This window comes from Achroia grisella, unplaced genomic scaffold, assembly GCF_030625045.1.
Source record: "Achroia grisella isolate CSIRO2021 unplaced genomic scaffold, CSIRO_AGI_Agris_v1 utg1086, whole genome shotgun sequence".
NCBI lineage: Eukaryota > Metazoa > Arthropoda > Insecta > Lepidoptera > Pyralidae > Achroia > Achroia grisella.
The window spans coordinates 1,232,764-1,247,652 of record NW_026712572.1 but is presented as its reverse complement, the minus strand read 5'-3'; the positions used below and the strand labels follow the sequence as shown (position 1 = coordinate 1,247,652).

The 14,889-nt window shown below is 32.6% G+C and overlaps 1 protein-coding gene across 1 annotated transcript; it reads left to right on the top strand.

The window, feature by feature from the left end:
- Positions 1 to 5,771: 5,771 nt before the first annotated feature.
- LOC131843510 (esterase FE4-like) lies at positions 5,772 to 10,435 on the top strand. The gene is made up of 4 exons (XM_059192181.1): positions 5,772 to 5,799; positions 6,756 to 7,024; positions 8,489 to 9,747; positions 10,193 to 10,435. The coding sequence occupies exons 2-4, from the start codon at positions 6,809 to 6,811 to the stop codon at positions 10,386 to 10,388; spliced, it is 1,671 nt and encodes a 556-aa protein (XP_059048164.1). The 5' UTR covers positions 5,772 to 5,799; positions 6,756 to 6,808; the 3' UTR covers positions 10,389 to 10,435.
- The last annotated feature ends 4,454 nt before the right edge of the window (positions 10,436 to 14,889 follow it).

Genomic DNA, 14,889 nt, shown 5'->3' with positions numbered 1-14,889 from the left:
GTAAATTTCTATTTGTAATTTGTTTTATTCTCTATCAGGGATTCTAACTCTCTATTAGGGGCATCTTTGCTTATCTAGAAACCTCCTAAACTAATGTGGAATCCGGTTAACAAACAAAGTTTTTTCAGGCGTAGTTTGGTCGTCCAACCGTCAACACCAGGCATCCACGCTATATCCAAGCTCTATTCATTGCCTAATGATGCGTGCCTCGTTCAGATACGAAATACGTAAACGCAATATGGATGTCGATGCAATAACGGTCGGAATTTGATCACTAATAGAGAAGCTTTAGTAGCTGGTCCGGTTTCAGCACTGAATATTTGTGATCTCACACACGTTAATGCTAGCGAAATTATGAAAATAATATGAATCCATTAAGTAATGAAATGGACTTCCGGAAAGTAACAAGAAAAAACGTAAAATAAAAACCTATTTGGAAAATTGGTAATTACATTAGATATAAATCCTATTATTATTAGAAGATAGAGATATAGTATGACTTGTTGTCAGGCTAACATCTTCATACTCATTGAATGTATTTCCTGGTCAATTCAGTGGACCAACTAACTTATACGAACACCATTCCAAAGTCATGAAATCCCTATCGATTCAAAAAACCATAACTTTAATTTGAGGTCAACATTATGCAACGTGCGCATGCCTTTTTATTAGTTTTGTTTCACTTTCATTATTATTTGCTATTTACATATTGACTTCAACTGTGATTTGATACAACAGATTATTATTATAGTATTTGTATATAATTTATATATGCACTTATCTGTTAATCACCTTTTTTAATTATGAACTATTGTCTTATACAATGCTCTGGAGATGGGCGCAAATTACTGCACAGTTTTTATAAATAAATGTACCTAGTTGTTTACGTTTAGAATGTTATTATTGTAATTGTGTATTGGTTTGAATATATTTTTTAATTGTTAACAAGTACATCATAAGAAGTTAGTTTCTCGCTTCCTAATGATTCTGGTCAACTCCTAAGGGGAGTTAATTCTATACATACAGCACATTTGAACATGGTCGTAACGCTCTTTAAATGACTCCATTTAAGTGAAAATTTTATTCTTTTCAATATCCTTTTAAATCTAAACAAGCAAACGATACATACCCAGTAATTATGTGTTAGATGCTTGTATTGGATATTTCACTCTTTATGGCCCATTATTACCCGCGTAAATACAACAAATGACTGTTTCTAAGGTTTCCCGTCCCATACCTTTTCTTTGATAACGATGTCTTTGGGACAGCTTTGTATTGATTAAAATCAAATCGCTTGGGACTCTTACATTTATAACATTGTTTAAGTAATGTGTTATTAAGAGGAGACATTATTTATTAATAGGTATCTATGTATTAATATTGTAACTTAGACTAAAAAGCAGAATGTATTTTTTTTCAAATAGGTCCAGTATAGCTTCGGAGCCTATTTATTATATGTATACAACAAATAAAATCTTTTCTCTTTCTAAATATTAGTTTTAAAGGTTAGAAATCAGTGGTGAGGTTTTTTTAAATAATTGGAATTGCAAGTGAACTGATAGTCCACTTGATCGAAAGTTTCTAACTTAAATAATCATTAAGATATTCAATTATAACCCTGGATGCTGTGTATTACACAGCGCGATCTAGTCCCAAGCTGAGCAGAGCTCTTGTTATGGGTACTAGACAACTGACATAAGTACCAAAAACATTTTGTTAATACATACATACACAGAAAATACCCAGACCCCTACAGACAATCATACCTGAATACAAATGTTTGTACACCGAAGAATCGAACTCGCGACCATTGAAAGTAAGGCGGTGTGCTAAACGGCAATACCACTGAGAAAATAATAGAACTTAGATTATTATGATTAGATAAGGTCCTTTGGCCCTCATGCATTATAAAGTTTGATGGCGACCCTGCTCTACGGGATACAGAGTGACAGGATGTTTGATGTCACAGTTTCTGATAAGACCCAGAGCGAATTTATACTATGACAATAGATACCTACTCAAGCCTGAAGCTCACAAATATTACAGATATTATAAATAAAAACGTATCAATTTGTTTGTTATGAATTTTGACTTCTATTTCAATCGTACTAAAATTCAACATTGTATAAAACATAGGCTGTCTATAACATTGCATAAAATGTAAAAAACCAAGATATATCTAAATTAAAAGGGTATTCTGATTTTAACATTATAGGTAAAACATAAAATTTAAAAAATTATAAAAGTTTATCCTTTAACGGAGAGGCAAAGGGAACTGTGAAACTGTGTCTATATGTTTTTGATGTTCTTAATTTTCTTAGTTTATGTCTTGAATTGTTGAGATAATATAGTCGTACAGTGCAAAAAAATTACATTAATTCTTAATTGTTCAGTCCAAAAAATGAAATTACTTAATAGCTCCTGCAGAGAGCGCGGGACATGTTCCCACCATGGCATACCCCAAGCAGTCTCCCGAACAGAAGAACTCGCCGTATAAAAAAACCCCCGACACATCAGAACATACACTCCCCAAGCGAAAAAACTTCCCCACACACCGAGGCCCCCATCCGGAAGATCCCCTGAAATAGCACATCCTGCCCTTTCATCAACAAATTTAGTTTATGATTGTTTTTGCATTTGTTAGTTTTTGATGCGTCTAAAAATCATGATGGTACATTTGATATAAATATGCTTCATTATCACTAAACCAGTAACTTTTAAAACTAGACACTGTTCTTCTTAGCAGAGGGAATCTTACAGCGTGGCAACGCAGCGCAGCAGCAGGTGCCAGTTGGTAGTGAATTAAGACTGATTTCACTAAATATAATGTAAAAGACTTATAATAGATTTACAAGTGAAATGTCTTAATATACAGGTATTAATATTTTACTGTAATTAGGCAACTACAATATAGCAAACGGGCCTATGTCCAGCAGTAGACGTCTTCTGGGCTGAGATAATGATAATGATGATGAACATAGCAAACGAACGACATGACAGGCCAAGAGCGAGCAGAGAAAAGGGACGTGTCAAAGACATGGACTTTGACCAGTCATAGACAATAGTGTTGCCAATGTAAAGCATACCATATATAATATTCATAATATAATTTTTATCAGATCTATATATAGAAATTTCAGAAAATTGAGACGAGAATATCTGGAAAAAGAATATGAAATCCATTGATATGACAGTTTATTTTGATGCGGAAATAGTGTACCAACGGTAAAATGGCTAAAAAGTAAGCACAACTACTATTGGGACGAGAAAATAACAAACTTTGTGTCAGCATTTAAACATTGTCTGTTATTCGATTCTCTGTTTTATTTACATGACCATAAAGACTACATGTAATGTCAACACAAAATCTATGTAACAACACTAAAAGGCGACTTATTTGGAAAGTTCAATGCTAAGGGTTGTCACATTAGCATTATATAATTTTTCTTTCAGTGGCTTTTAGATTTTTTATCGTGTGGTACAGTATTTTTTTATAGATAACTGGCCAACTTTGCATAGATGTAATTATTGTAATTAAGTATTTTCAGTAATATTGTACACATTTTTCTGTTTCAAAAATCATGATCATTACATAGTATAAAACACTATCGCTGTCGCTTTGAGTGATTCAAGAGAAAGGTTTAAGTATATAATACATAAAGGAAATGGAGCTCGTGTTATGAGTACTAGACAACAGATTCAAATACATTTTTTGTACAAAGAAAAAACTAGAGTACTCCAGATTTACAAACAAATATACTGAAGAATACAAATGCGAGCGAGAAATCGAACCCGCGAGCACTGAAAGTAAGGCGTTGTAAACCGTTAGACCGTCATTGCTAAAATGCGTATGTAACTATAAACATTTATTTTCATTATTTATTAAGTACATTTAAATTCAAGGTGTTGAAAAATTATCAAACTTCTTAATTCCAATTTTGTTACTGTGTAGACTTGTAACCCTTTATAACAAATCACTAGTCGAGTTAGCACAAAAAAGAGAAGTATGTAAGATTCGCGTCGCTTAGCACAAAAAGTAAAAGGTGCCAACCCTGGTTATGGATCTAGCTATAAATCCAAACTCCCTTTGGCATCACTCCAGGCACGCTGTCACACCACCTTACAAACCTTGATATGTTACAGTTGGCGAGAAGTTTATTTTCATTTTATTGTGAACAAAATTGTCGCCCTTAGCATAGAATGAAGTGGATACGGGTAGGTTTGTTGAGACTTCGAGAGTAATTGCGTACTATTAAATAATCTTCAATACATATCCTGTGAACAATTATACAATATACTTAATAAATTTATTATTGTTGACGGGCTCGGTGTCTAGCGGTTTAGCACACCGCCTTACTTACGATGGTCCCAGGTTCGATTCCTCGCACGGCTCAAACATTTGTATCCATGAGTATGATTGTTTGTATCGGTCTTGGTGTTTTCTAATATGTATGTATTTAGAAAAAAAATATCTATGTAGGTATATGTACACACATACACACATAAACACAAGCTTTAGCTAGCTTAACTTGGGACTAGATGGCGTTGTGTGAATTGTCCTGAGATTATTATTATTTCAGGAGATTATTTTATAGACTAACATACATAGGAATTGGTATTATAAAACTAATATATTAATAGTCTGTGTGGTCACGGCACTGATGACGCCAATCTGCCACGGTAGCGCCGATATACCAAACCCTTCAGCCAGCCTTCCCTTCATGAAGATGGGCAGCATGTTGTCCACAAACGTCTTCAAACTTGTTGTGCACCTCAATGTCAGGTTACTCTCGGTCCATATATAATCTACAATGACCTGCTCCTTATTATTAGTGTTTCTTATTATAGATATTGTGTTGTATTGTTGGCGTGGAGCCACTAACAAATAAACATTTTAGATTAAGTGTTACTAATATTATAAACGCGGAAGTTTGTGAGTATGGATGGATCGATGGATGTTTGTTACTCTTACACAAGAACTACTGAATGGATTTTAATGCAACTTTGCAAGAATATAGCTTATATATCAGATTAACAAATAGACTATAAATATCGCGTGAGAACCACGGCCACAGATAATGCATATATAATTCAGAATTGATGAAAATATCGTGAACAAAATATATGTAGGTGAAATATAAAGATCAATGTTCTTTCTAGGGGTTCGTCCCAAGAAGTAAATCAAAACCCTTAAAGAATCTACTTTAGTAGGTCATATTTCGACTACTACAATATACTACTGATTTTCAAGTTGGAATAGTTTTAGTTACCTACTGTTGGCTCCTGTTTGATTTGATTGATGAACTAGTGTCGCGGCGTGCCTATAACTTAGTGAATTTTGTTTACATTATCGTAATAAATATGTGAAATCTATATCACTCTAGAAAATTTCCCCTTCTAGACAAACTGGTACTGGGGTTCTGGATTTTACTCTCGTTATAACAACAAGATTTTTTCAACTGTCAATGAATCTGTTTTTAGACTGGAAGACAGGTAGCATGATATAAAGTACAAAATATAACAAAATGCGAACTGTCTCGATAATATTAGCACGGATAAGAAAACATTATTAATAAGTAGATAATCGTGATCGTATAATTTTATCTAGTTATCTCAATTTATCTACAGACATATATATTTTCATTTCTTTATCTGTAACAACACAGACATGTCGTAATTCTCTATGACCATTACAAAACATGGTGGTTAGGTTTGACGTGTAAATAATTACAAATCAATACAAATGTAAAAATGTATAAAGAAATGTGTTATATATAAATAATATAAATAAAATAAGAGGTAAGTTAATAAATTATTATCTGGTTTATAAAACATTACATCGTTAATACTTTTTGTGAGTGTATTCTGTAAAAGATAATTTAATGTGATAGATAATACATTATTTGAGATTGTTTCATCATTACAATGAAACTGAAACATCCGTATGTTTCAGATTACTATTAGGTTATATCTACATCGTAGACTCATAAATGGTTTAATGATTTAATTGGTTATTTATCCTCAGTTTTATAAACTGTTAATGTTTTTTTTTCTTTTAATTTAGAATACTCACACGGTACAAACAAATCATAAGTATATTTGTTTGTATCCCTTTGGGTGTTTCCTATGTATATTATAAGTGCATTTACACAAAAATGTTTTGAGTACCTACTTTATCAGTTGTCTAGTACCCATTACACAAGCTCTGCTTAGCTTGGGGCTAGATGGCGCTGTGTGAATTGTCCAGGTTTAAAAAAAAATCTTGTTACTATGTAACTTGTACTTTAAATGATATGAATAAATTATTTATTACTAGCGACTCACCCCAGCCTCGCCCGGGTGTACATGTATTATATATATAAACCTTCCTCTAGAATCACTCTAGCTATTAAAAAAACCGCTTCAAAATCCGTTGCGTAGTTTTAAAGATTTAAGCATACATAGGGACGGACAGACATCGATTTTGTTTTATACTATGTAATGGTCTAAATACATAATATGAATAAATAATTAATTCCATTTCAAATTAAAGTACAGGAATGTACACAAATAATTTTAGTTCAACTTATTTTTAGTCTAGTTCGTATTATGGTTTCGACAAGCGCAAACAACAACGTTATTCTTTTAAAAAAAAACCATAGATTGAATTTATTTATTGTATAAAAATATAGTTAATGTAATACAGATAATATTAATTCTTTATTACTGTCATTTATCTGAATGTAAATATTAATAAATCACTGAATACATTTTAGATTGCGGTGTAATGACTTAACTACAATACAGATATTTAATTATTAACTACACAATGCTACGAGTAATCATCATAAATATTATAATAATTGTACTAACCAATTGTGTGGATGGTTTATTTAATACTAAAGGGTTTAAGAGTGGAGTTCAGTACAAAGATGTGACGACAAATTATGGGGTTGTTAGGGGACGGGTGGCCAGTGATGGTGAATATTTTGCGTACCTTGGTATACCATATGCGACGCCGCCAGTTGCCACCAAGCGGTTCAAGGTTAGTTTCTCATGATGAAAATTGTGTAACTCCAATTTTATGTATGTAATTAGCTATTACGTTATTGGTTGTTGGGTTTTCGCTTTTTTATTATAAATAACAACATTTAAAAAATAATTACATATAGCCTATGTTACTCCTTATATCATTAGCTCTCTGCGAGTGAAGTCTCGTCAAAATTGGTCCAGACGTTTCGGAGATTAGCAAGAACATACAGACAGACAGACATAAAAATTATCTATATAAAATTCCGCGGTTTCTTGTATTGTGACTTCAATGGGAATACAAATCCTTTTAGCCTACATTGATCCTCCTATTTACTTAATTGTGTGTTTTAACACGTTGAAGACTGCATTGAAAAATGTAGGTATCAGCATTTTTTTGTAATAATAATGTATACATATAATTAAAATATTATTTTTTAAATATGTTTTTAGTTTACAGTAATTTGAGGTAGAAATTATTTAACCCCTAGATTTATTCCGATTAAAGTGCCCACAAGTGATCAGGGTGATCACCTGTGGGCCTACAGGTGAACAGGGTGATCACAATGTGTAAATTTACCTTCGTTGCGAAGTGATCCATCGGTGGGCATGCGGTATTTAACATGTTAAAACCGGAACCCCTTTCTACAGTCTGCTAAATAAAATCACAATTTTATATAGGTACATAGGCAAAGCTGTATGTAAATTGGCACTGTAAACACTATAAATTAGCATTATCTATTTACGATAACGCTTGCCGCATTATTGACCATTATTGGCGATGTCGCTAATAGAAATGTACTTTTATGTAAAGTAGGGCAGCCCGTAATGAGAATTCTCACTGATGTTCAATATTTGTATTAAACTAACGTTAGTAAATACGATGGTATGTAGGTAGGTACATGAAATAATAAAATATTCATGTTAAAACATGTTCCATGTGTTTTGGTATAAATACTTGTGACGTTTTAATATATATATAAATTGGTAAACATTTATAATCCGGAGTGGGTCTATATCTCAAAAATTATTGAACGGATTTTCACGTCGTGATTTTAAAGGAAAGTGCATAATTCATTAAGGTTTTGTATTAATTAATTGAAATACACGTGCAATCTACCGGTGCAGTATATATAGAGGTAAATCCATCTCTATATATACTATAGATACTATAGTATATATAGAGGATGTGTTGCACGTGTATTTCAATTAATTAATACAAAACCTTAATGAATTATGCACTTTCCTTAAAAATCACGGCGTGAAAATCCGATTAATAATTTTTGAGATTATCGCGAACATAAATATAAATGGAGCGAGGGACTATGTTTTATAATATTATTATGTACAGATAAGTCGTGGTTTATACATGTTTTATTTAGACAGTCCATGTTTTAAACAAGTGTATGCAAGACAAAATATTTTCTGTACAGTCCTTGTATTAGAAAAATAAATATTGTAAGTAAATTTCTCTTTATAGGCTCCATTTCCACCGGCACCATGGGACGGTGTCTTCGAGGCCAATCGAACTGTTATATGTCCACAAAATGGAAAAGGTGAAGAAGATTGTCTGATTCTAAATATCTTTACACCTACTGAAACTATTCAACATTCACTACCAGTCCTCGTATATATACACGGTGGATCTTTTCTGATAGGTTCAGGACCAACGAAGGGAATGGATTTTTTAATTAAAGAGAATATAATCGTTGTAACAATTAATTATAGACTTGGAGCACTAGGGTTTCTATGTCTTGGAATAGAAGAAGCTCCAGGTAACGCTGGAATGAAGGATCAAGTAGCAGCTTTAAAATGGTTACAAGGAAATATAGCGAATTTTGGTGGGGACCCCCAACAAGTAACCATATACGGTATGAGTGCCGGCGCAGCTTCTGTAGAACTATTAGTACTATCTAAAACGAGTGAAGATTTGTTTAGAAGAGCTATAGCCGAATCAGCTTCAGCGACATCTGTTTGGGTTACTGATGCTAACCCTATTAAAACAGCATTAAATGTTGCAAGTGCATTAAAATTTCCAACAATAACAAATAATATGTCTAAACTAGTCGAATATTACCAACAGGTCCCGGCTAATGAATTAAGTGAAATTAATACTGAGTACTACAATAATTTAACTGATGGAACATTTGGTTTTGTTCCATGTATAGAAGGAAATTTCAATATTAAACAAGCATTTTTGGTTGAATCCCCTTACAAAATGTTAGTTAAAGAGAAGTTCAAAAAAGTTCCTATAATGTTTATGTTTGCTACATTGGAAGGTCTATATCTACGAAGCCGAGAATACTATGATAATAACTATAAAGATAGAATGGAAGAAAATTTTCTTGATTTTATGCCAGCAGACCTCATTTTTGACACGATCGAGATAAAAAAAGAAATATCAAAGAACGTTAAATATTTTTACTTTGGTAATCATACAGTATCAAATGACACTGTAGTGGAGTATTTAAACTATTTTGGTGACTATCTTGTTCTGCGTCCTCTTCTGAATTCTGTTGAGATTCATGCCAACAATAACCCTGCGTATCTATTGGAGTTCGCATACAAAGGAAATATGGGTAGTTCTGAGAGGTTTTACGAGAATATTAAAATTGCCGGTCATGGAGATATAGTAAAACACGCTATACTTTATAAACCTCTTAGAAATGAAGATAATGAGGATGACAAAGTAACTGTGATGAGAGTATCAAAAATTATTGCAAATTTTGTAAAATTTGGGTGAGTTATACAATTTTATGTTGTAAGTATTAATTTATTGAGATTAGAAGTTCTGTTCCTAATATTAAAAGTCCTATTAGAGCCAGTGGCCTTAGAGCTGTAGTATTTACACACTACAAAGAGGAAACAATGGAATGGGTGGCCTATAAGCACACATAACAGTATGTATAGAGTCTGGTCTAACCTTGTCAGTATGCAATGAATGTATTCCGTAAAGACTGAAAGAATGAATGTAATACATACAAATATTTAGGGCTTCAATCAATCTTCTTTTTTATTAGATGGGATAGACGTAGAGTGAATATCAAAACGTTTAAAACCAAAAAAATACTTATTTATGAATTTTTGTAAAATTCAGTAAAAGGTAGTAATTTAGAGATATTAGTAGACGTAGATGATGCTATACAAATTATATTTGTGCTTAATAATATAAAATTTTTTTTAGTAACCCAACACCAACCCGATCTTCACTGCTTCCTCGTCTCTGGCCTGCGGTTCAATCAAATAATGTAAGTTGCTTGTACCTTAACAGCGATTTTGATGTCATCGAGGAGCCATATTGGGAGAGGAAGCTCTTTTGGGACCAGTTATACGCTAAATTCAGGAGACCTTTGCGTCCAGTTGATTCTGATTTACAGTAAATTGCTTATTTATCACTTTTGTTTATATTTTGTTAAATTACAGTGATCATAGCTATTATTTTATAATATTTGTAAAAAATATTAAGAATGCCATTAATTATAGTTTTGTTTAATTTTATTCATTCTATACTCTAAATGTGGTGAACTAAAATCTAGGCGTCACCTTAAGCTACCTGTTATTTTATATTTATTGTTGTATATTTAACGGCTTCCTAATAATAATAAACGAAACTGAGAAGCCACTGATAGGTTTTCAGAGATAGAAGCAGCCGAAAAGAAATTCACAATACTAACACAAAAGGCATATTAAGATCTTACCATCAAAAATTAATGCTATAAATAATATAGTAACTATGTGCTGAAATCGTACAGAAAACAAATATTTTTCAATTTAAAAAAGTAACAAGATAAAACACTTATCAATCAATGAAACGGCTGCTATATGTGTTTTTGGTTATTTAGGAGATCATAGGCTACTTTTTGTCATGGTAGTTCACAGTTCTGCAGACGCAGTCGAAAGCAAAACTAGTTATGATAACATAAACGACCGCAATCTCACTTTTAAAAAATGTACGAAGTTTTTTGAGACCGTAATTTGTGAGGGTGTAATGGCCGTTTTTTCATAAACAGCGGAACGCTCAACATTATAAATGACCTTTAAAAAACCCCAGCGACGCAATATTTACTATCGTAATAGTTTTTGCTAAGGATATATCTTTTTTTCAACTAAAAGGGGAAGTTTTAAATTCAATAGTGTACATAAGGGGATATGCGAGGCGAATTTAACGAAAATGTTAAACTTACTGAAATAACAATGGTGAGTTTAGTCTGTTGTTCGATTCCTCGCACGTCACAATTTTTTGTATTCATGGGTATGCTTGTTTGTGTCGGTCTGGGTGTTTTCTATGTGTAGTGTTTTGGTATTTTAAAAAAATCTAAGTATTTAATTGTAAAAAAATAATCTACAATGATATATACAAGAGGAAAGAACAAGCCCTTGCAGCCAAATCTTCTATAAGGTAGAAGAAACAGAGAAGTAAGTTTATGATAAACTTTTTATTTTTTTTCTTTGTCTGCCAAAGGAAAAAGATCTCAGTCTGTACAGCTATAAAGTTAGAATGAAAACCATAGTTATAAAACGTGATATTACGATTTATTACTTATTCTGCTATTACATATCCAGTCTGTCTGGCGAGTACAAGTGTCCTCTTAACGTTAATTGTACCTCTGTACCTAATGTAAACACTAATTTGAACGATTCAAGTCACGTGGCGAACGTCAGGGGAGTAAATACCCTACACCGAATTGTTGGTAACAAAGCGTAATGTAAACGTACATTTAGGATTCAAGCAGATTAAGTTGTTCGTGTTTTGTGTTTTTATATTTTTGTTTACTTTGTTAATGTTGGCTGATCCCATGAGTGTTGTATTGATACGAAGACGCTAACGATTAGATTTGTTCATTAAACAACACTACAGTAATCTGTGCTAATCCATATCAATATTTTAAACGGGAAAATCTGTCAGTCTGTCTGTATGTTTATTATTTTCAATCGATTTCAAAAAAGCGATAGCGATCCAATATTTGACCTCCTCCTTTGTTAAGGTCGATAAAAAATGTAAACGATCTCTGAGAAAAACTACTATTCGAGGACTGTATCAACCCAATAGAAATCAAAACAAACTTATTTACTTTACATACATATACACTTTACTTTACGTTAATTTCTGAAACTACCCCAACTGATTTTAGTGTGTTTTAAATTTGGGGTAAACTTTACTATTATTATTACTTGTTTGCTATATTTCAATAAGTTTACTTTTATGAACTTTGGATTTACTGTTAAATTTTGGATTCGTCCTATGCTCCAGGACCAGAAGTAGACTGTAAAAAGTCGCTGGGGTGGGTACTTCAGCTATTTCAGCCACCCAACCGCTTGCTTTGTGACTCATGCAGGGTGCGATTAGACATTGTAATTACAGCATAAGCGGCATGACATCTTAGACCTTTGGAATGGCAATGCATGGGTGGTGTCAGGCATGATAACGTGATGCCCATATTACTGCTTATGTGTAGAGAAACTAAAATACCACCCTGATCATTTGGATGAATGGCGGTTAACCATAGTATGTAATATCATTTGTGTCTATAGTGCGGCTTTATAGAAACTTTTTGCCACGCGCAACCACATTTGATTATAAAATGTGGTTGAGCGTGGCAAAAAGTTTCGTTGGAAAAAACCTTCCAGTAATGGTATTTACGAACCGATACGATATTGAAACCTTCAAGAGCTTATTCCTTCATAAGAGGCCAGTAGTGAACTTGCAATTCCCCTGGTATTGTGGGTGCTCATGGGCGGCGGTAATTACTTACCATCAGGTGGTCTGTAAGTTTGCCTGCCAATCCAATTATTTCTAAGTATTTAGCTCCCTCTACCAGCCTTTATTCGCCACTGGCAATCTACCTATCCATAGACTAAACATAAATCTGCAAGCTTGGCACATCCTTGTATAACACGGCTCATTGGGTATAGATTCTATCGTCATTCACCATATCAACCAATGTCCACTGCCGGATAATCACAGCATAATAAACTCTCGTACCTTGTAATAGAGAGTACCAAAATAGTATAGCTTAATATCTTCAAAGGCAGTTGCAGACAACATATATGTATAATCTAGAATTTGGACTTAAGCCAATAGTCGGTCGAGGAGAAATTCCCATGTTTATAAGTTCTCAAACTGTATGCTATACTGTAACTCTATTTTGGTGTAGAAATTGGGATAGATCGGTGAAAACGTAGCGTAAGTTTGTAACCGATTTAAAAAAATGAAGGTGCTGTGAAAGATGTGGAACTGACATCGACATTATATCTGCTTTGATCTTTTTACTGCGACATTTCTTTGACATTGTTAACTGTATTTTTTTTTAATAATTAATACAAAACTATGTAGACTTGTGTATGAGTTTTATTTCTTTTATCTTTGTTCTAAAAGAAGTCTGTCATTTCTAATACACATATATGAAAGGATATTTTGGAAAAAGTAGACCTATAAGGTCTACTTTTTCCATGATTACACTTACACATACAGCCATTAAGTTATATTACGTAATAAAAATACTTAAAATTGATTTTGATATGAAGAAAGTAAACTTTAGAACCACTGTATAGATTTCAGAGACTCTTGCAGTATTTCATATTATGTCAAATGTGTGGAAACTCTGGGTAAAGCCAGGACGGGGCATTGGTAACTAATATAATTATAGATATTATGGACATTTGAATCCTGTAAATTTATACCAACTAGTGGTCGCCTAGTAGTCGAAATTCGACCATACATACTTTTAATTATGATTTTCAACATAATTTATATTAATTACGGTCGAATGTTGATCATTTTCTAACAATCAAAGCACAGGTATTAAATAAAAGAATATGTGTATCAAACACGTGGCAGGATGTGATGTTTTTTTATTCATATATTAATGTATGATTAATTTATTTTTACTTAATATATTTTTTGTTTAATTAAAAATAATTAGCTTTCTACACTACTCTATTTTTTCTTAAAAATTTGATACTTAGGCTGACTTTTAACTCGTGTCGTTTGCCAACCTCCCGCGATTATTTAAAAAAAACATATGGTATCTTCAGCTTTTTGATATTAGTATTCGAAAACAAAAGAAAGTTTTCAGATTGGTGGAATAGTTTTATTGTATCGTTTATTCAAAGGCGACAAGTCGGTTGTAAAAATGGAAATATCTGAAAAAAAATTGCGTGTGATTATTTTCTACAACTTTCAAAGGGGATTATCGCGACTTCACTGCTTTGAGGAGATCACTTTTGTGTTTAGTGATGTACGTCTCAATGTATAATTTAGAATAACGTGAGCACTCTAGCCTCAGTGACAAGCCACGTGAAGGTCGACCAATAACCGCACTCTTTCGTCAATTATTATAAAAAGGGGTACAGTTTTTGATTTACGTATTAATATAATATTGTAAAGATAAAGGAAGAAATTCTGCACCGATTTAAGTAATTTTTTTATTTTCTGGAAGGTACATTATTCTAGAATGATATAGGCTATATATTATGTCAATATAATATATACAAAACTCATAAAGTTATGAGTACCCGAGGTGGTTTACTTATATATGGTTTATGGTTTATTATATACTGTACCTAATAATAAGCAAAGCGGAGAGAATATTATTAGGTTCACCAATCTATAAACATGTTGTGTTTACATTCAAACATAATTCAGCACAAATAAAAGCTATGAATATTAAAATATTGGTTTTCAGTGTAGCATCCGACACGGGCTGTTCACAGAATAAGTTGAGTTTGAAGAGGCACGAAACACTTAAACTTTTCGCTCCGTCCCGAATGCAATGTTCCATTTTATAAATAATTAATTTTCAACTTTATTGCATAGATATAAAGATTTCATTTTATTTACGCTAACAAAGTTTGGTTGTTGGTAATGAGATTTTAGATTTG

Bases quoted from the DNA above. Each gene is read 5' to 3' on its own strand.
- LOC131843510 (XM_059192181.1), top strand. From the start codon at position 6,809: ATGCTACGAGTAATCATCATAAATATTATAATAATTGTACTAACCAAT. The intron at 7,025-8,488 runs GTTAGTTTCTCA...TTCTCTTTATAG, and splicing joins TTGCCACCAAGCGGTTCAAG to GCTCCATTTCCACCGGCACC. The intron at 9,748-10,192 runs GTGAGTTATACA...AATTTTTTTTAG, and splicing joins GCAAATTTTGTAAAATTTGG to TAACCCAACACCAACCCGAT.